Source organism: Lonchura striata, chromosome 2 (genome assembly GCF_050655825.1).
Source record: "Lonchura striata isolate lonStrDom1 chromosome 2, ASM5065582v1, whole genome shotgun sequence".
Lineage (NCBI taxonomy): Eukaryota > Metazoa > Chordata > Aves > Passeriformes > Estrildidae > Lonchura > Lonchura striata.
The window spans coordinates 6,350,431-6,375,345 of NC_140704.1; the positions used below are offsets into that span (position 1 = coordinate 6,350,431).

The 24,915-nt window shown below is 43.9% G+C and overlaps 1 protein-coding gene across 3 annotated transcripts; it reads right to left on the reverse strand.

The window, feature by feature from the left end:
• Positions 1-56: 56 nt before the first annotated feature.
• WDR86 (WD repeat domain 86) lies at positions 57-21,559 on the reverse strand. 3 transcript variants are annotated; one of them, XM_021555293.3, is made up of 7 exons: positions 21,434-21,559; positions 20,786-21,070; positions 18,002-18,143; positions 16,116-16,548; positions 7,454-7,589; positions 3,100-3,203; positions 57-1,190 (listed from the first exon to the last, which is right to left on the reverse strand). In XM_021555293.3, exons 2-7 carry the CDS (start codon positions 20,946-20,948, stop codon positions 972-974), a joined length of 1,197 nt encoding a protein of 398 aa, XP_021410968.1. In that variant the 5' UTR covers positions 20,949-21,070; positions 21,434-21,559; the 3' UTR covers positions 57-971. The 3 variants fall into 3 exon arrangements, 2 of the variants coding, with proteins under 2 accessions (XP_021410968.1, XP_021410969.1); XM_021555294.3 differs by having other exon boundaries at positions 21,270-21,559; XR_014953201.1 differs by having other exon boundaries at positions 1,066-1,190; positions 1,876-3,203.
• Positions 21,560-24,915: the final 3,356 nt, after the last annotated feature.

Sequence of the window (24,915 nt, forward strand, 5' to 3'; positions counted from 1 at the left end):
GCAGCCAGGCCACACCCCCCCCATATAAAAGACAAAAATAAAAACTAGACAGTCAATTGTCTGGAGATGCCACATGTTTATTAATCCATTCTAAAAAAGGATTACAGCATTTTTATCTTGCTGTAGTACAGAATAAATAAAGCCATAAAAATAAAAACATGTGTTAGATATTTTTGTACTGGTTCTACAAAGAGCTATATCTGCAAATAGAAAAATATAAGAACCCTTGTTAATTCATGGCTCAGTGGTTATCAGAGAAGAATGAACCTGGAAAAAGACTGGGAAAACTCTTGAGTTTGACTGCTACTGGCAACCTAGCAAGACACAACTTTGGGAGGAGGAAAGAACACAAAGTCAGCAAATAGGTGACCTTGGCACAAAAGGGCTGAGGTTTAGCTTGCTCTGTGGCTTATGTTCTGTTAAAAATACCATTTAATTTCTGTCCTATAACTTCCAGCTTCCCAGAGAGATGTCCAGTCTGCTTTAAACTCCTGTTGCAGAACCAAACCCTCCTGCGCTGGCCTTGTCAGCCAACGACTGACCCGAAGGTCAGCTGTGAAAATGGAATTCAAGGTCACCTTTCACTGCCACACTGGGCTGGACAGGGATCATGGGGCAACAGGAACAGGAAAACATCTCGTTAGACACTGGGCAGCCAGAGGTGCAACACCTCTGTGCCCCAGGGCAGCAGTCTCAAGAAAAGTTCCTCTTTGCACCTGCACAGTGGTACCTCACCTGAACCATGCTGCCTCCCCTCCCGACCCCAGAGCTGCTCAGCTGAGCCACCACAGCCACAGGATCTGACCTGAGTCCATCTGGCAGCCACAGAGAATCCTGGCTCCTCACACAGAGACAGACGTTCAGGCACAGCCACTTCCCATCTCTTTCCAAGTTCTGGTTTACATGGACACAGTGGTGCAGAAAATAAAAGGTTCAGCTTTGGTCACTGACATAAAGCCTGCTCTGGACAGTCACATCAGTTCAACAGCCTCATGTTCCCCATCCTCTTGCTGTATCATACAGCCAACTTTATTGTTGAAAAGACGAGACAGACTCCCCTTCTGGGAGCTCCTGCCCTGCACAGACCTCTCCTTCTTCAAGCGCCGCTTATTTCTCTTGCATATCCCCCGGATGTCCCAGATCCGCAGCGTGCCATCGTGGGAAGCCGTGTAAAGCAGCTCGTTGTGGATCTGGAACAACAGGGTCACAGCACAATCAAACTGTCAAAAATCAGAGCAAACACAGCTTGATCCCAACACTTAAGGCCTGAGCTCCTTGCAAGAGCCGGTATAAATTATCACAAAAGCTGCTGAAGTGGGATGAGACATTACCAAGTCAGGACTCATTTCCCAGCCACTTCAGAGCCATAAACAGCAAGAGTTATTAATAACCCAGACCCTCTAGAAAACCAATGGAGAACTAAACCCAATGTCAGAGCAGGCTGGGAATTTCTACTGGGAACTGTTTTCAGACTGCTGGTTTTGATGTGAAACTTAAGGAGGCACCAAAATCATCATCAGTGAGCAACAAGAGGCTCAGAAACGCTTCCTTTCTCACTTCCCTTCTTCCTTTGCACTAAATTATAGTGCAAATATAAATATATTAATTCCTCCTTCAAACTCCATTGTTCTTCAAAACCTGCAGTAATTTAACCTGGATTCACTGCTGTGGTTTCATTTCCTTTATGAACCATTTGCTGCTGCTGGTAATGTTTCCAATTGCCCTTGTCCTGCCCTGGAAGCCAGACATCAGTCTTGGTGATCTTCCTGTTCCTGTGTCAGTCTGTCCACCCATGGGTGCCTGTCCATGTTGTGACAGTGAGCATCTCCCTGGCTTACATGAAGTACCACACAAGCACCACACCTCTCATCTCACCTTCATTATTATACCTAAGATCATCTTAAGGTTGCCACTTCTCAGTCTTCTCTTTTCCCGTTGTATTTTTTTTTTTTTTTTTGCCCCTGTACAGTTGAAAATTCAATTACAAAGAAGAACATAAAGTCATGCTTTGGTCTTGTCAATACTTGGGGCTGCCCAGCGTGGTTCTATCAGGTATTCCCCAAACACATCCAGATGCCCACATGCTGCACAACAACTGCCCAGTACCAGGAGGCTGCAGTTTAAGATCATCCAGCCACGTGCTCCTTCAGAAGAATATACAAGAGAAAACTATATTTACAATTTCATGTGCTTGGGATCAACTCCAAAAGGAATTTTATCTCCTCTCTTTTTCTTTTGACTGTCAGCCTGCCAGAATTACCAACAATATTTGACATTGTTAATGAAAATCTTCATCCTGCACACAGCTTACACTGAGATCCCAATGAAGGGAGATGCAGATTCTTAGAGTGGCTGCCCCATCCATGGAGGTGTTCAAGGCCAGATTGGAAGGGGCCTGGAGCAACCCATGGCAAGGGGGTGTTGGAATGAGGTCCCTTCCAATGCAAACCCCTCTATGATTCCATGGTATTTGCATGGCCACCAAGGATTACTAATTCCTCCTATTTTAACTATTAAATGCCAGTCTCATTTGAGCCTAGACATTATGCAAACAACATTAACTTTCAGTTTTAAGCCAGTGAAAGAAACTCCTCCATTTTCCTGGCAGGATGTGGGGCAGATATCACTACTGAGCTGCTTCAGACTGTTTGGGGATGCCATGCCCCCAGGTGGTTTGGGGGACAATGCTATAATTATTCTGCCTGCATAAGGCAGGAACTTCTTTTCCCCTTTAGAGCACTGCAAACACTTATCATTAGTGTCTTATAATGGAAAGGGTCTCATGAGGCTGGAGTCCATTCTGTGCCCCACACAGCATCAGTTCATCTGTCTCAGTTCTCACAGCTGCTTATCCAACCTGACCTGAAAAAACCCCAATCCCGGACACGGGGCTGTCCCTGGGGACTTGTTCCGTGGTTTCACTTATCCTTATTATTATTATTAACAAGCTTTTCTAAAATTACATACAGAATATTCAAGTATTATGCTAGAACAACATCCAATCCAAGACACACAGAACAGTCAGCCACACCAGTTCCCACAAAATAAATGAGGGAGCAACCAAAAGGAAGAAACCCCACCAAGAAATGCCTTCCTGACCTGAATACAGTTGATGATGAACTTGTGTCCTCGGAAGATCTTCTGCAGGACTCCACTCCTGGAATTGAAAGCTCTTGCACAGGCATCACCACTTCCTGTGAACACTGACACACAACCACACAGCACAGCCAGATATGAGCAGCCACACGAGGATAGTTCACAAAAGTTCAAAAGTACACCTAAAACCAGCTCTCAGGGGGGCATGACATATCATTTTGATTCTCTCCTCAGACAAACCAGATCATTTTGCTGACCCCAGCATGCTTGTTTTGAGTTTTTTGTTTTGAAACACTGAACTGATTTAAACCTGAAGTTCCTACACACACCAGCATTTCACTCTGCACATGTTTCAAGCGTCTATTTCTGCTCTTCTCTTCCACAGCTATTTCCCTGCCTATAATAATTCCAAGCAGGCAATTTATCCCAAGTCTGGTTTTAAGGATTTCCACTCAACCTTTCATTTGTTTTACCAGAGTTATTTACAGCTTTCCATTCAGTACTCCAGTGTTTCCATTACTTCTGCTGCTGCAAGAGGGGCAGGGCTGGGGTAACTAAATGGAGCATGACCAGGAATTTTGTCTATTCATCAGGTTTCCTTAGAGCACCTTACATGTTCAAAGAACAATTTCTCAACACATCAGGATATTCACATCAGATCCCCACACTGCTGCATCCAGGAACTCTAAAGCAGTGTTAATATTTAGATTTTGTACTTAGCAATATGCCCAAAAAGGAGCCCATTTGTGTGCTTTAAGGGTTACAAACTCTCTTGATAAACACTTCCCTTCAGTTAACCCAAACTCCTCAAGTTTATCTAGACATAAATATTTCAGAGCTGCAAAAAGCAATATATTCACTGCTCTGTGCATTTAATGTCTTTGCAAAAGACATTAGCATGGAAAGATTTTTACAAAACTGGTGTGCCTGAAGCCAACAGATTCCTTATCTTTTGGGAGAAGTCAGAACCTGAATCTCTAAAGAGAGGTGAAAAAATTATCATGGTTGTAAATTCAGGACTACAGTAACAGATGAGAGAACTGACTATGTCCTGCTATGAGCTTTTTAAATTCAAATGAAACAGCAGGGAGCTGGGCACCCCCTGGGTGCACCTCCAAGAAACACCTGGATGTGGAAAATCAATGTCACTTTATATGGGCCACTATCATTCAACTTCCAGCAGAGTCCTGAAAAATCAGCATGTCCCACACTGCAAATGAGTAGCAACAAAGTAAAGCAGGAAACAGGTACTGATTTTTTCCTAGTGAATAAAAATCACTTAATTCTGTTACAGACAAGCAGAGAGTAGGAACCAATTAAGAGCTGTTTTCACTATGCAACTGCCAGTTTACTTCAGCTGTTGCCATCAGAACTTTGCTTTTGACAGACATCCTTTATATCCTTTGAACTGTCATACTCTGGATTTAGGAAGTCTCCCTCCACCTCTGAATTTCAAAGAGCTGTTGATCTAACCCAGATTTAGCATTTAAATACATACTTATATATACCACCTGTGAAATAAACAGCAACAACAAAATAAAACTAATTTTCATTTTTTACTTAATTTTCACAGACCCTTGGGAGAACAGTTTTGAAACGTTCCCCTAAACCCATTAAATTTTAAAAGACTGTGCACATACTTTAAGAGAAAAATAATCAACATATCATTAAATAAATTAGATTGAGAACCAGCTGTAATATTCCCCATGCTATTAATTACACAAGCAGGCTGAAGAAAGCAACTGGAAACACATTCTGATGATTCAATGCTTAGTTTTCACGTTGTTCTGGACTCCCTGTATACTATAAAGTGATTTTGGAAACAGACATGTATTTTTCCTCTCTTTCTTCCGCTCTATTTTCTTATTTAGACCACAAACCCTTTCAGGCAATGAGCCTGTGGGCTCTGATCAAGAGAGAAAGCATCAGAATTTTAATCTTCTAACAGAAAATTACCACTTGATGGCTGAGATGTTTTTTCATGTTCTTGCACTGGTGCAAATGTGACATAAACCACAACAAACATAATTTAAATAATTTTTCCACATTTTTGAGAGACAGTTCTGATCTGTCCCAGGTGAACAAATTGTATTTTAAGCTACACTAGTTCCAACACTGGTATCCAGTTAGCATGTCTTTATAATTCTAATTCTAACAAAATTATTAGATACTGTGGAAATAAGTGATGAATGCACCACAATAATGCAAGCAATCATAGTATATAAATTAATTCTTAGTAGGAAATCTTTTTCCAGAGCTTTTTCTTCAACCCTTAAAGTGGAATAATTTGATACTCCCTGTTTGACACTTTTAGTATTTTTGTATTTGATTTAAAACAAGATCTTAAATAACTCTGTGAACTCTTCTATCACACTATCAGGATGTTCTTTGCAGGTCTGACTAAATGCAGCAATATTGTCTGCATTTTAGTTCAAAAAAAAAGTGCTGTGGAAAAATAATGTATGTGCATGGCAGGGACAAGGTGGTAGAATGAGGGGGAAGAGAGCTGCAGAGCTGATGGAGGTGGCATCAGATAATGAAATTTTGTTTAAGCTAAAACTTCCTTTTCTTTACAGTTTGGTCAAGTCTCTACAGGTTGCATGAACAGTAGGATCACCACTGAAAAACTGCAGCTCTGGAGGTGTCATTAATGAAGGAGACAATCCCTGTCTCCCACCCAGACATGCACATTCATCACAGGATCAGGCAAACATCAGCTTAGCACAGATCGCTCACCTTTGGCTGGTCTTCACAAAATCAATGTTTTGGTTTGTGTCTTTAGAATTAAAAGGGGGGAAACACACACACAAAATCATCAGTACTTTGTCCACCAGATCATCCCAGATTTCAATTTATGGTTCATTTCCCTTGCTCTATCTGCCTGCATCTTGGAGCAATAATAACTTGAAGGTAGAGTGTAGGTCCAGACCCTCTCCCCTTCCATTTCAGCCTTAGCCAACTGTGGAAGCTGAAACCAGCAGAAATTACAACCTCCAGGTAGGGGAGAATAGGGTAATTCTGCCATAGAAGTGAGGAGAGCTGAAATAACCACAAATTATAAATAGGTATTTTACTGGAGAAAAGCAGTAATGTGGGATTCATGCTGAAAGGAAGACCAAAAACAACATTTCCTGGCTAAAATTCTACCTCTGGGCCTGGCTACATGCTAAGTTTCCAAACATAATTAAGAAATCAGTTCAATTTCTGGGTTATAAATGTAGTCAGGCAAGCATGGTGCCAGACAACTGCCACTAAACTGTGCAGGTACAAATCTGCCAACGTGCACCATCTTGCACCTGTCAGCTGTTTATCACCATCACACTGAGGAGCTGCCAAAAGAGAGATCAAGGCCCAGATAGCAACCACTCATTTAGTGTGATGTGTTCACTTCAAAGCTAAAGTGAAGAAATCAAAATTAGGAAAGAGCTGTGAATGTCTAGGTTAGCTTAAGACAGCCATGGCCATCTCCCTCAGGGTAGGAGAGGAGAGGAGAGAAATTCTTTTTTGGGAAGCAAGTGAAGGTACATCAAGGCAAATACCAGAAGTAGGATAAGACCAGGAAGACACAGAGAGGTTCACTGATCAAAACAGAGGTGTAATCTGGCAACCCAAACCCAGACATGCAGAAGGAAAGCCAGCACAGAGAGGGATTTAAAGAGGGAGGTTTGATGGTCAGCAATAGACTCTGATAGACAGAAACTACTGTAAAAAGGAGGACTGAAAGTAGGAGAGCTGAATCCTGAGCATTAGTAAGGCAAGCACTGCTTGCCACTGGAGGAAAGTGATTTGGGGAATAAATCCATGAATTATAACAGACAATTTCCACAGGTCAAGAACTCGTGGAAAATGAGTCTAGGAGATGGTCAGAGCCTCAACAGGAAGCCTAACAGTTAGAAAGGAGCAGTGAGCATCTGATGTGTGATTCTGGTTTAGGACAGGGTGTTACACAGGGCCTACACGGCAGCAGAGAGAGGCACAGGGCTGTGTGTCCAGCAGCAGCACTTGCTGTCCCCAGCATGCAGCAGCAGCAGGTGACAGACACCAGACTAGCTGAGGTTAAACCACAGCTACACAAACAACCCCCAGACAGCTCAGGATTTAAGCCACTTCCCTTGGTAACAGAAACAAAACTGCCTCTTCATTTGTGAGAAGAGGGAGGTGGAAAATGGAGGGAAGACCTAAACTTCCCACATGGAGTGGTGCAGCAGTTTGGTACTGAACGTAAACATGCCGGAGTTGAAAAAACCTGAAAGCTTCACAAGTGATCAAAATTATTCTCCATTAATAACCTTAAATCAAACACAAACGTTGAAAAGGAGACTGGAAGGGGCTGGAGAGCACAGGAAAGGCAACTTACAGATGCCAGCGTGGTATTTCAAAGTGCTAACGCTGTGCTTGTGAGCCTTGTAGGTCTGGATCCGCTCCCCAGTGTCTACAAACCAGCACTTCACGGTCCTGTCCGCGCTCCCCGAGTACAGGTGACGATTCACCAGCTGAGGGGAGACAAAAACACATCAGCAATGGCCCCTCAGGCACCTTCAGGAAAGAACTGCACTGAAGGGACCCATCCCAAGTCACATTTTCCAACTCAGAGAGCAACAAGCTGCACCTACTTTGAAACGGAGGAGTGGTGAGCAAACCAACCTTGAGTTCTTCATAGTTGCATCTCCCACTGACTTCTGGGTCTTAAAAACAGCCCCAGCTTTCAGAACATAAAAGTTTAGCCCATCTGCTTGTGCCAGCAGGCAGGATTCCAGGGAGCTTAACAATGCTAACCCTACATCCATAATCAGCTATATTACCAAAGCCTCAAAAAAAACCCCAGCAGTGTTGTTTCTGCAATGCATATTTGACAAGAACTCTTGCTAGATTGTTAAGATTTAATTACAAAAAAATTCAGAACAATTCTGAGTAACAAAAATTTTTTAAAAAGGTAAATTAAAATTAAAATCCTACACACCATAAATCAGGGTTTGTGTTTAGTATGATCACTCTGCACAAGGTCAGTATTCAGAAACAGTAACTCTTCCTTGAAACTGTTCTGTATCTGCATTTCCACAAGACTTTTTAGACTGTTATTGAATGAATAAATAAGTAACTATCCTAACACAGGTTTTTAAACATCTTCAAGCAGATTGTCTTCTGCTGTGTGTTACCTCTCATTGCTCCAGTCATCCTACACATTGTGAAAACTCACTGGGGTGGAGGATGGGGTTTGTTCCACATAGACAGGACAGAAAATGAGAAAAGGAAGGATTGCATCTGGGGAACAGAGACAGAGAGAAAATAACTGACCTGTGAAACACTAGAAAAATGAACCAGTTCACAATAAACAAACTACACAAAGCCTGGAAGCTCAGCAAGGAAAAATTCCATAGCGCATAGAAAAATCTGGCATTCTCTGTCTGTGTAGAGACATCAAACTGAAGGTTTTCACAGCCATAGTTATGTAGAGCCCAACTCCTGTGGCTTGAGGGAAGTTTTATGGACTTGCAGCAATCTTTGTATCAGAGGGATGGAGAGACAGGAGGAAGAACCCTGAGCCCCCACCAAGAAGTGGAATTTCCCCAAGGAGTAATGAATGGCACCTTGTTTGTCCACCAGACACACATATCAGAAGGTCTGAATGACCAGCAGTGCACAAACCCCTGATACTTCACCAGTATCTCCAGGAAACCAGCAAATGACAAATTAACCTGTGGTTTTACTCACAGAGCATGTTTAAGGGTTGGTGTTCCTGCCACCTTAGATTTGGTCCCCACTCTTTGCACACTGTATCTGTAAGGCTGGAATGTTGTTCGTGCTCTTCCATCGCCACTCCCAATCCAAAAAGGAATAATTCCATTCCCAAAAGGCATCAGAAATGAGCTTTGTACTAAACAGCATTGTGCTGTGTTACAACATGAAGCAAAAGGTATTTTAAGATATGAAGCACTACAGAGATGGGACTGTGAGAACCTAGACCAAGAGGCTCCCTTGCCACAGCTCCCACCAGCTCAGCTGGAATAGGACATGCCATGCTTCCTCCCAGCAGAACCTGGCCCTTGGGAGAGATTTCACAGCTGAATGCCAGGAGCTTGCAAAGCACAAACCACTGTAAGAAGCCAGCAGTACTTTGAAATGTCACTTCCTATTACTTTTAAGCTGTTTTAGCAATAGCATTAATGCTACATCTCCATGAGAAGAGAGAACGAATGGCCAGCAGCACTAACAAAACCAAGAACCACAAGTTAGCCTGAGGAAGGATTTTTAAATTTCGGTCTCTCCCTGAACAGGCATGAAAAGAATTGTCATGTGCACCTGCTAAATGGAGAAGGATGCATTGAGTTGGGATCCTACTGCATGGTTTGTGGCCAGGTTGTTGCATTTCTTTTTTAGATGTCTTGCTAGCAGCATCAACCCACCCACTGAGCAAGGAAAAACACTAAATTATAACCTCCCACAGGTAAATGCCATTCTGCATTAATGGTACATTAGGTTATACACTTCATTTCTACATTTAAGTGGAACAGGAAAGCTGCAGCTTACCTAGATTTGCTAGGTACAGTTTGTTAGATACAAAAATGTTTCAAGTTATGTAGATTTATTCAGGTAATGTATAGCATCAGGATTTTGAGAGCCTTAGAATCATAGAATGGTTTGGGTTGGAACAGACCTTCAAGATCATCTTGTTCAAAACCCCTGCCATGGGCAGGGACATCTTCCACTACCCCAGGTTGTTCCAAGCCCCTTCCAACCTGGCCTTGAACACTTCCAAAGACGGGGCAGTCAAAACTTCTCCAGGGAACCTGTGCCAGTGCCTCAGCACCCCCACAGGAAAGAATTTCTTCCCTATCTAAATCCACCCTCTTTAAGTTTATAACCATTTCCCCTTGTCCCATCACTCCACAGCCTTGTCCAAAGTCCCTCCCCAGCTCTCTTGGAGCTCCTTTAGGCACTGGAAGGGGCTCTAAGGTTCCCTGGAGCCTTCTCTTCTCCAAGCTGAACAACCCCAACTCTCTGTGCTTGTCTCTATAGCAGAAGTGCTCCATCCTTCTTCATCATCTTCACAACCTCCTCTGGACATGCTCCAACAAATCCATATCTTTCCTGTACTGAAGACTCTAGAGCTGGATGCAGCACTTCAGGGGGAGTCTTACAAGAGAAGAACAAAGAAGAATCTCTCCCTTAACTGCTGCCAGCACTGGTTTTGGTGCAGCCCTGGATAGGGCTGGCTTTCCAATGTCTGAGATCTGGTGAGGTGGTTGGCACAGCAACCAGCCCAATGAAATTCAAAGCCTCTGTGCTGCCCCATGAAACACTTGCATGCACTTTCCTTCCCCTCACCAATTTAAGCAGTGAGCACAGTAGCACAGGATTCTCAGTCTTGCACAGGAAAGGAAATATTAACATGTTAAACAATTCACCAGATGCCACAGACTGAGCCTGCATCAGCGCCAACAGCAAAACCCAGGGCAGGCTCTGACTGTCACACAGCCCCTCATTCCCATGGCAATTTTATAAAACAGCAGGAAGTGGCTGTTAGTGAAGAAAGCCTTCAAGAGCTCTCAGCAAAGGCTGAAGTTGCAAATCAGATCTGTCTTGAGTGTTATGACGGGCATAATCTCATCTAAATTGGTTCACATCTCCACAGCTAAGGATAGCCCCCTTGCAGTCACTGTGGTCTAGGGCACAATTCCTCTCATCCTGAGGCACATCTGAAACAGATCATGCCTTAGAACTCACTATTTCCCATCCCCAACAAGGACAACCTTCTCAGCTGTGGCCAGAACTCAGGTGAGAACACTCCTTCACTTGACTAAATATAGGTCTAGCTTGCAACTCCAGCCTAAGCTGCAACACTTCAGATATCTGCATTTAATCTGTATTTAAAATAATAATTATCATCACTTACTGTTCCCCCAGCAAAAGCACCTTACAAGCTGGCCCCATACTCTGTGGTTTCAAAATGTTTAGCAGACACAGTTGCATATTTCAGTCTGTGTCTGCCCACAGAAGAGGTGACATCTCTAAAGCTGTATTTTCCTTGGCTGGCTTTTGAGCCCTTGGTTCACTTTGGCCAACTGCTCAAGAAGGCTCCTGACCACAGAACACCATGACCAGGCAAGGACACCTGTAGCAGACTGGACAACACAGAACAGATTTGCAGCTCAGATACCAGCCACAGAGTGGACATTTCAAACCCATTTAACTTCAAAAACATTAAAAACCTGACAACAGTTTGTTACCCAGTTCTAAAGCCTCAGCCAGACAGCATAAAAAAAACATTCCATTGATATTCACAATTCTGGATTGTTAATTTTTCTCATGAGAAATTTTGCTTTGAACCAGATGAAACACTGACATGTGAATGGAGCAAATTTGTCTTAATCCTCAACCCAAAGTACTGGAGATGTAACTATTTCTTGAAAAAGGTCAGTCAAACTGCTTGTGAGTTGCAGAGTAATAAGTAGCAAAAGACTAGTTGTGAACACTTTAGTAGTTACAGGTATCATTAATAAGAAAAAACCTTGGTTGTAACACACCAGAATTTTAACAAAGAACAAATTATCACATCCAGGGTTGGTCTCTCAAGACAATCACAACCCTATTGCTTCGCAAGCTTGGCTGAACTGCATAAATACAACAGCTTAAGCCAATTTCTACCTGTAAAAATGCCAAAAAATATCTGCAAAAGAGCTGTTTAGCAGATATTTCAGCCTTATAGGAATGGACTTTGCCCTCACAATTAACCTTTGCTGTGAGAAACAATTTTTGGAGAGCCAAGGAGAGGCAATTGATTCTCCAAAGAGATCTGGACACATCATTTAGCTGAGGGTCACTGCACTCAGGAACTTCAGGATGAGTTCACATGAGCTACCACATACCCCATCACCAGCTTATTCTTCTCGTGGGGGTCAGTGTTCCTACCATCTGGAATTTGGGTCTTCTGTTCACTGCGACTTCTAAGTCAAAAATCACCACGCTAGACCAAGCTCAAGATACAACTTATATGTAAGCCTTGGGCTGAGTTAAGAGTTTCAGGATCCCATTCAAACCATATCCATTTTAATGAGCTAACAAACTCCCTGTGGGCAAGAAATATTTTTTTTTTTTTTTCTGAGAATCCATCTAGAATGAGCTCTCTGGGCTGGCTGTTAAGAGAAGGTTTTTCAACTTTTTTACTGCAGTGCAAAGTGATGGCCCCATGTTTTGCTCTTACAGGTGTGCACCTTCACATTCTGCTCATTCACATCTTCATCCTCTGATGCAACAAACACAAACACAAGTTGCAAAAAATATGTGCACTTAATTTAGCTGGTGTGGCAAGAAGACGTTTCTGTCCCCGTGATCACAACAGTTCAAGCACATAAACAGAGTTCAGGCAGTGGCTTTGTTCAAAGCGCTCTTTTCTTCTAGGCAGTTTTAAAAGGCGACTAAAGGGAATGGTCCAAACAAAGGAATTCTTGCAGGAAAACCAGAAGCAAGTCCTTGCCCACTCATGTTCATGTTCTTCAAAAGGGAGTTTTCTTGCAGGAACGTTTGCAGTAGGATCCAAGCTAAATTCCAAGCTGGATCATTTCTCTCTGCCAGCTTTTGGCAGCACAATTTTGATAAATACTCAGAGGCAGAACAATCAGCAAAGAACAAAGCAATCCTTGTGAACAGTTTGCAAAGCTACTTAGGAGAGACATTTAGAAAAACACACACAAGTAAATATTTAAGTCAGGGTTATTCCGCCTATTGCAGGCAGACACATTAACAAAAATGCATATTTGATTATTAATTACAAATATTGGTCTCAAGCCAGGCCTGAAATTTTAAGTGGAAGAATGAGCATTAGCTATATGGTTACACTCAGCCCACCCTTGCTTTTTCCCATCACTTCCTATAAAATCTCATTATTGGCTCTTATATGAAGAGGGAGCTCCCAAAACAGCTGCTGTACTTTGTCTGCCAAGCTATCAACACACTACAGGAGGAGGAGAGTGAAGAGTTCTGGCTGCTCCACTGTGAGTTACCTTGCCTGACTGGGAAAGTCAAGTAATCAGTGCTGCCAAAGCACCTAACATGGACACAATTCCCACAGCAAATAGAAAAGTCTCCCAGCAAAACCTCCCTCAGCCCAATTTAAATGGTGGAAGGAGGAGAAAAGTGGCATTATCACAAGCTGCAGAAGTCCTTTGTCAGCAGAGCACACAGCAGGATGAGCCTGGAGAATAGGGCAGCTCAGCCTCATCACTCCCTTGCCCAGAGCCACCAAGGACAGGGCACAAGGAAAACCCCAAAGCTCACCAACACTTTCTGTCCTGCCACGCTTGATGAGAGTTATTTCCAGGCTTCTCTACTACCTGGCAACAACACTTTAAAGGATCTTAGAGCAACTAGGGAATGTTCAAAATCTGAACCTCTGCTTTCCACACACCACCACTGCAGGAAGCAGGGTGGAAAACATGGGTGTGCTTTATGGCTATCTACCCAGAAAACGCCTTCAAGAAGCTCCAGGAATTTCCATTCACTGCTACAGAAACACTATTGGTGTTTACTGCAAAGCAATGGGAGATGACTGGAACAGGCCAGACCTAATTTGCAGCAGTTCAGAACATCCTGGGGCATTCCCATCAATAACAGCTTTTTAAAGTTGGGGAAAATATGGTCTCAATATCCAAATTTTTCCTGATCTGTGTCCAGGATGAGAAATTACACTGAGCATTTCTCAAACTTTTTGAAAGGTCATCCTCCCTTAGGGATCTTTATTTTAATAAATAAAATGAAAAGAAGTTCTTTCTTTTTCTTTCCCTTTTTTTCCTCCCCACACAAGCTTTGTACCACCCAGAGAACAGGTAACTGCCTTCAATTGCTGGCACCAACTCAGCTCCTCCAGGACAGCAGAGTGAAAATCTGATGTAATTAGCAGCTCACTGCTGCACTGAAGAAAATGAATTACTGTCAATTAAAACTTCTGGCTACTGTGGGCAACTCGTAACTACCTCCCAGTCTTTCCAGAGGCAGGGTTTGAAAAATACCATCCCAGCTCATTGCCACAGATTCCAACACTGTCACTAGGAAGCCTGAGGCAAAAAAGGCCCCAAATGCTTTCTGAGAACAAAACAAAAATAATAATAAAAAACACACCTCTATTCAGGAAGTTTCCATTCTGTTGAAACATCTTTGTATAGATTCCGATGATTGACCCCTTTCTAAAAGAATGAAAATACCATGTGGGCTGTGCTGAGTGGCAGCCAAGTGGAACAGAAGGGAGAGTGTTGAACCCAGAAAGGCAGAGGGAGGAATTAGGAAAGATCGACAGCCTAAAGCTATTCAACAGCAGTGACTGCTTAAGCTGGGATAAGTTTGAGAGGCCTGGACACTAAATGCTCTCTGCAGGGGCTGTTTGTACCTCAGCTGGACCCTCCCAGCCCCAAACATTAACTGGTGATGAGAGAAGAGAGGGGCTACCAGTCACTCAAGAAAATTTGGCCAGGACTGCTGCCAACACAGTCTTGGCAGCAGCAGCAGTCTTGTGTACTCTGAATTGTTCAGGTTTTCCAAATAGATGTATTGGTTTTGCTTTTCTTCCCCCCTACTAGAAGTTCTGTTTGTTTAAAGCCATTGCTTAACTCTGCTCACAGGCATTGCTCATTCCTGAGCATTCAAAGGGCATAATTGAATTTCCCAGGCTTCTGGGAGAGGGTCAAGCCAGCTTTGTGTAACAATTTTAGCAAGAACCCAATTAAATTAAGGCAAGTTCTGTTGTTGCCAATCTGTGCCTTGGAGAAGAGTTACCATTAAACAACAAAACATAGTGTGACACTAAGGACAGCAACAGATTTACTTCAGCATCCTCAGAGTACATTACCACAATATCATAAAAACAAGATTTAACACTGAGAATTTACCCAAGCAAGACAAACATTTCTCCAGGGCAATATGATATTGTGTGTTTGTTTTTTTTTTTTTTTTTCCTTTTCTAAAAGTGAAGGAAAACAGAATTCCTTTAGTATTCCCAGGTTTTTAGTCTTCTAGTGTCATCTGTGACTACCTTATTTAGAAACAAAGGCAACTTTTATTAAACAGCTCTTAAAGATACATCCTCTGTAATGGAAAAACACTTATGCATAACAAACACAAACAGGGAGAAAAACTACTGTCATTAACTTCAGTCAGACACATCCATGTATAAATATTTATGACCTGAAACTGAGTGACAGACCATCATGTACTCTCTTTAAATACACTATTAGCATTTTCTGGTGGATAATGAGCACATGGATAACTATCATTCCCCTCTTGCTTCATCTGCCTGACCTCCTCCTTTCCCCTGCAATGTTAACAAAGCTGGCATCATTCAACAGAAAAATACTGCAAACAGAAACACAGAAAACAGTTTTTCACATCTCTTATATTTCTTCCCTTTCTCCTCTGTCATATCCTGATTTCTCTCCCCTGTGCTCTGCTTCTCTTTTCCATTTTTCTTGACTGTTTTCTTGTCTTGGCTGTCTGTTTCTCCCTTTTTTCCCCTCACATCTTGTCTGTGTGGTCTTTAATGTAGGATTTCTATAAGCTTTGTGCTTTCCTATTATCTTTTTCCCATAGTTTTGGGTTGGGTTTTTTGAAGTTATCTGGTTTACTGAATGTTTTTCCCCTCCCCTTTTTAAATTACCTAACCCTGTGTTACTTACTCAGGTAATTTTCTTCAAAGTTTGGTGAGCCTGATGACACAATCCCACTCAGATGAACAGTGCTCTCAGCACACCTACCCATGAGTTCCATGACCTAGTGGAATTTAATAGATATTGAGCTAGAATATCTAGCTCAGGGCAGCCACAAGAAGCTAAAAGGAGATCACTAAGTGTTTTAGAGAAAGAGAGTTTGTCTCAAGACCAAAGAGCACTATTATTTTGTTACTACACAAATATTTAAGCTCACCGTTTACAACCTGTCTCAGAAGAGCTTCTTTATGAAGGAAAAGACAACTGAGACCCACATGAGTTAAGACACGGACACGCAAAGGCCCTCGAGGAAGCTTCTGCCCTTACCTCTAAGCAAATTACTGATCCTTGGTGCTCTTTGAAGACTTTCAGCTGCTCCCCAGTGACAATATTCCAGGTCCTGATGGTGTAATCCGTGCTGCCAGAAAAGAGCTCCCTGTTTGGTGCATCAAGTATAAGGCATAATACGGCCCCAGTGTGTCCCAGCAGGGTCTGGTAGCAGCGCCCACTGGACACCCACCAGACCTTCACAGTGCAGTCCGTGCTCCCTGTCACCAGCAGGTCCCTGCTCACTTTCTCCTCCTCCTCCTCTTCCTCCTCCTCTTCTTCCAGCACATCCCTGGAGGAATAGTGAGCTAGAGTCAGGACACAGTTCCGATGGCCCCGGAATTCCTGGATTTGTTTCTCCTTGTCCACGCTCCAGCAGCGGGCTGTCCTGTCATAGGAGCCACTGAAGAGATAGTCCTTAGCAACCAGGATTCTGCAAAAAAACAAAGTTTGTGTATGTGAAAAGTATTGTTCTTTTTTCATAACCATCTTTTGTCACAATTTCAGTACCAAGTAACCCAAAGTATGAAAGAGCAGCATGAACATAACATCTTTGGCATTTTTAAAAATCAAACACTTCCCTGTTTCTACTTTTAAAATTGAGATCCCTCATTCAGGTACATTGATGAAGATATTTTTACATTATAGCATTGTAACTTTGTGCATTTTGTTTTGCTAAAATTCCTTCCAGCAAGCAATATGAACTTTCATAAGTTATATATAATACCTAGAAATTTGTTTTGTTGTTTGGTTTGCGTTTGTTGGGTTTTTTTTTAATTAGCTAATTCTTGTTAATTATTCATTAATACTTCTTTATAAAAATTATTTAAAAACAGACCTGTAACAATCAAAACAACAGAGCAACAAAACAACATTCCAGGAATCTGAACTGTAACTGACAGTGTGCAAAATAACTATCTTTCCATCATCAACTGAGAGTGCAAGAAAAAAAAGTACACTTAATTTCACTTAGCTCAGGATCTCAAAAAAGGTAAAGCATGAGCAGCCCAATTATTACATAATTTAAGAGCAAACCAGAGATTGCACCTCAGGAATTCAGCTTCCTGGGCCTTCAAAATAATGAGTTGTAGCTGCACAAACATACAAAACCAGAAAAAATTCTACAGTTCATATTTCCAAACCAGAGATAGGAAACATCCATAACCTGCCTTCTTTGTCAGCTAAGCTTGGTCTTCTGGAACCTTTCAAACAGGCAACAAAGTCATATGAATGGGGAACACATTTCCTATTTGCTGATTCCAGCAGAAATCAGGCCTGTGCCGACACACAGAACCAGCCTTCCTGGTTCTATAACTATTTACAGAATCTCACTACACATCATATGTGTTTTGAGTTTAGAAAGGAACTAAAAAGCCCACACACCCACCAGAAAAGAAATGTTAAAAAAATACCAATCTTTGACTGCTCTATTTGCCATTAATTAAATCCAGTCCAACTATTAATAGGCACTTTAAATGGAAAGGCCAATCAGCCACACACAGTAAGTTTATTATTAAACTTCATTTGCCCAAATAGGAATAATAACTAAAGAAAAATTCCCTGACTTTATCCCTCTTTCTGACACAAAAGCTCAACAGGATGTTTTAAAACCTATTTATCAGCAGCATCTGTTATCAATTGGATAATTTCTTCTGGAATTTCATTCCTTGCCCTGGATTCCATTCCCCTGCTGTGTGCCTTTCATTTCTCTCCTATCTGTGTCAGCAGTGTTGCTAGAAAAACTAATCATTGCAGCACAGAACACAAACTCAGAGGTTTACACAGCCCCTTTTATGAGTGCAGCAATGGGGAACTGCAGGGAGATGATAAAGTGTGTGATAACAGATGTGATAACAGATGACAGGAGCACGAGGGGAGAACCCCACCTGTTGACAATTGATGTGTGGCCTCGGTAAATGGCCAAGCACTGCCCGGTCACCACGTCCCACTTGCGAATGGTGTGGTCAGCGCTGCACGTGAAGGCAGCCTCGTTCTCCAAGTGGCAAAAGGTGATGTAACTTTCATGTCCTAGGAATAACAAAGGAAATCAGTCACTGTGCATGCAGAAAGGACAGATTAGTCCAGCTCTTCACCTTAACCAAAAGAAAACTACAAACAAATGTAGCAAAACTCCGGTTTTAAATGCACCGCTGTGCTTGTCATGTTTAAAGATTCGTGTAAAACACAACCATTTCAATCACAGCAGAAAACTTCACAGATATCAGGATTAAGTGAAAGAGTAAAATAGAGTAAAACACTACAGTTCCACCAAGCAGGTAAATCAAACAGTATTATAAAAATGTAATGAGATAGACTAATAAAGTTTGAAACCAATAAAAAGCAATCATATTTTTAAGTAAAAATACTTTTGCTTCCTTCTTCAGGGAGAAAAGGGCAGCATTTCAACCCAGCCCATCGATTGACAGGACACAAACAATCATAAATCAAAGCATGAAACTCTGAAAAAATTACCTGAGACTTACCAGCAAGTTTGATTTGTCCAGGCAGAATAAAAAGCAAACAAAAAAAATATACCAGGTAAATAGTCAGCCAATACTTTCCCCTACATGACTAAACCCCACCATTTTCTAAGTATATCTTTAAGGAAAAGAAAGGGGGGGAGGGAGGGAGGGAGGACTGGAGCACAATTGTTTACACAATATGTAGAGTACACAGGGACTCTACAGTTACAATAAAAACAGACACAACCACTGCTTTAAAAATGTCACACTGACAAACAAGGCAACACCAAAAAAGAGGAATCAATATTACCACCTCAAGCTTTTGTTGCTGCTTAGCAAGATGTGTCATTTTTCTATTGCAATATTAAATGCACCACATGTAAAAATCACTTTAGGATACAAGTCCCAGCTTCATCCAAGACCTCTTGTGTGAAATTGCTGTCACCTATCTAATAATTGGACACTACTATTACCTTGCACTCTTCTGTTTTAACATTTAGACTAAACTTTTAGGAGCAGAACTGTTTCCACTTCAGTCACTATTATAAGAGTGACAGTTAATGGCTGAAGTTGGTGGGCCCTACTGTGACTTAAATACTACTCTTTGAGGAAAAAAGATAAATTAAAGAAGGACAGTTGTAATTAAAGAGAGATAGATGGACAAAGGTATTAGAAAAACAATGTTATAAAATAAAGAGATGGTAAAAAAACTGAGGGAAAGCAGACTGCCCAGTAAAACACTGTTTCACTGACTACAAAAAACCATATTTCAGTACAATTCCTGAAGTTCAAAAGCCTTGTTGCAGTTCAAAAGCAAACCAGAACCATGTTACAAACATATGGCTTGTTTCCTCTAAAACAAATTCATCAGATGCCAAAAACCAAACAGATCACCAGGGCTATAAGCAAAACTACACTCCTTCTCCCATATTTGTGAAACTTCTTGCAAAGCAGCCTGAACAGATCAGGTTTCAATCACTGGGATTTTTCTCACAGCATCATGTAATCCAGCTCTGGGATCAAAACAGCAACTTGGTTACTGCACCGAAGTCTGCCAGGCAGATTTTAACCATCAGTAATGCTCGACCCACACACAGGGTGCCAAAACCCCATGTGGCAGACAAGGTCTGGTGCTGGTCTGGCCAAAAGCAGCCACCATGCAAGTCTGCTGGTTCTGCTGTGGTGGAGCTTGAAACTGTATTAGAGATATAGATTTATCAGTAATTATAGCTTGTAAAATTAAAATTGACACGACAACTGCGTGCATGCATAATTATAAAATACATACAATTATCTGATTCGACTGACAGTTCACAAACCACCCAGCCCAACCTTCCTCAGAGATTACCCCAGACACTGATTATGGCAGATTCCATAATAATGAATGCTATCCAATACATTTCTCTTTCTAGTTTAAAGTGATTTCTAAGCCTAAAGCAAATGCAGCAAGTTTTCCAGAAGTTAGAACCATGGCAGGATGTGGGGAAAAAAGACAATACTCCATAGTGAAAAACAAGCAAGCAAGCAAACAAACAAGGAAATCACAGCAATGTGATTTCTTCTTTGGAAGAAAAAAACATTAGAAATTCCAAATCTAACAGCCTTTTTTTTTTTTTTTGTATGAAAAGAACATGAGTGGGAATACAAACATCTTTAGCCCACATCTAGACTCTTGCATGTCCACTGTCTACAGTTTTTTTTTTTTCTTTTCAATTACTGACATGCCAGTCTAAGGAAAATAATTTGTTTAAGATGAAAAATTAATTTCTATTGAAAAAGCCCAGCAATTAACATTTCTGTGCATCAGATGAGGAGGGAAAACAGAAGTAACCTATTTAGCAAGGTTTCTTTCCAGACTTCTGGGCCAAGAGGTTCTAAATAAAGAAAAGTAAGTAAATCACCTGGAAAAAAGATGATTAAAAGGACCAAAAAAAAAAAAAGAGAATAACAAAAAGTTTTTTTTTTTTTCACAGAATAAAACAGGGCTTCCAGAAAGTGACATAAGTTAAACTTCACACACCCTGAGAAAAGCATCCGTGCATTCGATAACATGATTTTGTTGAAACAGCTCCTGCTTAACGCTGCTGCAATAAACACCAAAACGAGCACGATTTCGGCTGCCCGGCAGGGACTGAAAGAGACCAGAACACGCAGTGTGGCCTGTGCCATCCCGCAGACCCAAAGCCGCGGCGACAAGCAGCTCCGTACCTTGGAAGTGCCCGTGGCACTGGCTGTCGGCGGTGCTCCAGAGCCGCGCCGTGCCGTCCTCGCTGCCCGTCAGCAGCCGCTGCCCGTCGGGGCTCAGGCTCAGCCAGTTGATGCCGCCCTGGTGATCCGCGCAGACCTTCACGGCCGAGCCGCCGTTCCCCATCCCGGCGCAGATCACGGGCGCTCGGCAGCCCGCAGCCCGCGCTCCGCACCTCCGGCCGTGCCCCGCACACCGATTTCTGCCATTACCTCAGCTCCCAGACATCAGCACGGCCGTGCGGGCTCCTGCACACAGACACAAAGGGGGAACGGGGGAGAGCGCGTTCGGTCATTTCATCTCCCCGTGGCGGTGTGAGCTGAAGCCACTGAGCGCCTGTTCCCCCAGCCCCGCGGCGGCAGAGCGGCGCCCACGCTGCCCGCTGTGCCCTCTCCACGGGCATCGGGGCACATCCAGCCGCTTGAGCCCGGGCGGCGGTACCGCTACCTGGTGCCCTCGCCGAGGCTGCTGCTTTTTAAGCAATCTTAGGGTGAACTTCGGGCACGCCGAGGAGGCGACACCTCCGAGAGGGGAGCTTGGGCTCAGGCGGCCCGCAAAGCCCCGGGCTGCCGCCATCCCTCCCGCTCGGTCCCCGGCATCTCGGCACTCACCGCCCCGGGCGCGGCTCCGGCGGAGCGATCCCGCACACGCTCTGCGGGCAGGGGGAACCTCCTCCCGCCGGGGCACCGCAGCCGCCGCGGGGCCGAGCACAGGGTCCCCCCGGCCGCCTCCGCCCTGCGGGGAGGCGGGAGGGGCTCCCGCCGTGCGCCCTCAGCCCACCCCGGGGCGGGCCCTCACCCCCCGCCCCAGCGCTGCCTCCATTGCCTCCCGCTCCGCGCTCCAGCCGCTTCCCCCCGCGGCGGCCGCCTCGCCCCGCCCGCGCAGCTCCCCCGCTGTGGCCGCTCTGCGCCGCGTCCTCCGCTCCAGAGGTGCCGGGCAGCGCTGCCCCTCCGGGCCGGCCTCCGCCCGCAGCGACCCCGTCCCGGGGCAGCCCCTCCGCCCCTCCCGGGGCTGCGGCCGCCCCCACCGCGGCTCAGCGTCCCGGCGGGGTGGGAGGGTGTCTCCCGCTCGTCCCGTTCACAGCCGCGCCCGCGGTGTACCCCCAGGGCTCGTCCCGGGGGAGGCGGCGCTTCCTGCGGCACCTTCGCCCCTCAGGACGCCCCAGGGCAGCGGCATTCCCTCCCCGGCGTCTGCGGTGCCTCCCGGGGGACGCAGAGCCTTGTGCTGGCAGCTGGGTTGAGGGAAGCCATCGCCTTTTGTTCCCCTGATCGCCCCTCTCCTTGGGCGAGCTCCTGCCACGTTTCTCCTCCCCACAGGAGCCCCGAAGCCGCTGTCTCGCTTTTCCCCCACCCGAAGGTTTTAGGGCTCTTTCTAATCAGTGCAGCCCCTTGCCCTTCCACCCCCTGCCCGCCGTGGGCACGGCTTTGGTGGTGGGCTTTGTGCTGCCGCAGCCCGCCTGGCCGAGGGCTCTGACCACATGGGCTAAAGGGTTCTGTCCCACCGTGCTGTAATTAAACGTAGGAAGGCTAAATCTCCTGGGCAAGATAATGTGGAGAGGCTGAGAGCTCGCAGCGAGGCAGCAGCAGGGTCTAACGTGGATCTCCCCCAACAAGAAAAGGGAGCTGCTGCTTATTGTAGCCAAAAACATGCTGGCAGGGGTGGGATAGATAAATCACAAAACTTATTCTCCTACCTTCTGCCCCACTGGGTCAGAAAAGCACCTTTTTGTGTCAAATCCACACCCCCTGGCTCTATTTCACCCCCTCAGTGCAGTATTGGGGTTCAGCAGGCGCTCGCTGACATTAAGGAGGCTCCAGCCCTGCTCTGGCACGAGGTGCCCCAGTGTGCTGGGGGACAGAAATGCTTGTGTTCAATGGATAATTCCCGGGATGTGGTATTTTGCAAAGCGCGTTCTGGCAGAGGCCAAACGGGACTAATATGTCACACCCAATGTAAACAAGGAGGTGATCCCCATTCAGCTGCCACTTATAGCCATGCAGCCATGGAGAAACTTGCCAGACGGAGCTGTCGGGCTGCAAATGTGGGTTTTGTGAGGGTCAGGTCGAGCCCTGTGGTTTATGGGCCCAAGCCAGCTCTTTTCTGAAGACAAACGTTTCCACACAGCCTTTGTGCATTCAAGAAATGACCGAGAAGTTCTAGTGTGAGATGTAAATTCTGTATTTCTTCCCTCTGAAAATCCCATTATCCGTGAAAAGATATTTTTTTGGACATAGAGGCCTGGGAATCGACTGCTCTCAGGGAGTGTCCCTCACCATCTGCTCCTACATCTGTCAAATCCACTCACAAACCTCTGCCCAGAGTCCTTGCTTGGGAAACTGTAGGATAGATTAGCACTCCTTTTTATTTTCCTGTGTTTCTGTGGTGTGAATAAAAGGAAAAACTCAGAGGGAAGGGATACTATGTTAAGTTTGAAGCAGGTCTGCGCATTTTAAACCCACACATTTAAATCTCAAGGGGAGGCTGAGCTAGGGGGGAAACCCTTGGCCACAGCTCAGCCATACATCAGCTGTGGGAGCAGAGGGTGTGCTGTTCCTCCCCTTACTCTTTTTAAAGTCTTTTCAAGGTTTTATATTATTATTTTGAATTAATATTTCCCTCCTGTGGTGGCTAATGAAAACATCTGAGCTTTTGAATATTTTAATGAATATTTATTCATTTTCTTGAGGGCTTTTTAAAATCTTTTTTCAGTTGTTTTTATCTGCCTGAATTTTAGGTTAAGTTTTCTTTCTTGTATTCGCGTGCTTGTGGTGGGTTTTTAATTGTAGGACAATGAAGAAAGTAAAAGAAAGTTACTTGCTCCTTGATTTTGCTCCTCAGGGCCAAAATCCTGCAGTTAATCCTCCTTCATTGAGACAGACATGTACTTACACAGATGCCTGAGCTACTCCTAGAACATCCAGGCAGTGAAAAAAACTTAAGAAAGCTTCTAGATGTTTATGGCTGGATTCATAATACATGATTTGCAGGATCCAGTGGCTGTTGCTAAGTTTGGAGCCAGGTTTAGAGTCTTTAGGCAGTTATCAGAAGCAAAGGAAGGATGCAGAGTTTAGATCAGCTACACTGTATTTTGGAAGGGGAGAGGGATGCCTGTGCCCTTCACCATGGATTATAAAGATTCCAAATTCTCCACAATTAAGTAGAACAAATTGAGGCTTTTATCTTCAAATCCTACCTTCATTCCACTGAAGGGTCAACCTGTTCTCACATCTCTGACTCAGCAACAACACAGTACAGGAAGACACTTTAGTTTCCACATACAGAAGACAGTAATGATCAGATGCAAAATCCTCTGTGAACAACATCATCCCAAATTATCTGTGCTTAGACTCACTTGCCAGATCTTCAGAAACACAGCATAGGCTCCCAGGCCTTAGCAGTATTTACATCACTATCTGCACTGATATAAATACTGAAGAACATTTCCCTTGAAAATATTTCAGTAATGCTGCAAATGCATCCAATAATTTTATTGCTGTTGTTTGTGGAGGAAGGAACACGGGCAGCTCCTCCATGTCCACCTCCCCCTCCTGGGCCCTTGGGTATCTGGATGGGCTGCAATGGTCTTTGATGGACAACAAAGGTCTTTTGTTCAGTCAAAGAAGCACAGCCAATAACACCCCAAAGAAGTCAGCACAGAGAGCTCGACCAAAAACAAAAGAATAAAGTGTGCAGCAATGCAAATTATCTTTCTTAGAGAATTAACCCCTTCCATCATCCCAGCCCCTCCTCCTTCTCTAAAGAAGGGCCTTTCCAGCTGCCAGGGTCTTTTTCATCTATTGCTCTGCTTCAGGCTGTCAACCTCAATCACTTTCAAAATTGCTGATAATTAAGTATTACCTCCTCCTTCACTTTGGAAAATTGCAAAAGCCAACTAACCCTCTTAAAATTACTGTCAGGGACCTGAAATATTTATAGTGGCACATCCTGCATGGACATCCAGCCTTGGTTGTTTTTTTTGATTCAGCCACATCATTTTAGTCAATGAGAACTACAAACAAAAGCAAGTTACATGGTGTCTCCAGAGGCAAGCTCCTTCACTGAGCAAACTACTCTAAGAAAATTTCCCTGCTAA

Excerpts from the sequence above, each read along its gene's own strand:
- WDR86 (XM_021555293.3), bottom strand. The coding sequence starts at position 20,948 with ATGGGGAACGGCGGCTCGGCCGTGAAGGTCTGCGCGGATCACCAGGGC. Across the intron at positions 16,549-18,001 it reads CACACATCAATTGTCAACAG|AATCCTGGTTGCTAAGGACT; the intron begins GTGGGGTTCTCC and ends GTTTTTTTGCAG. Across the intron at positions 1,191-3,099 it reads TCATCATCAACTGTATTCAG|ATCCACAACGAGCTGCTTTA; the intron begins GTCAGGAAGGCA and ends CTGTTGTTCCAG.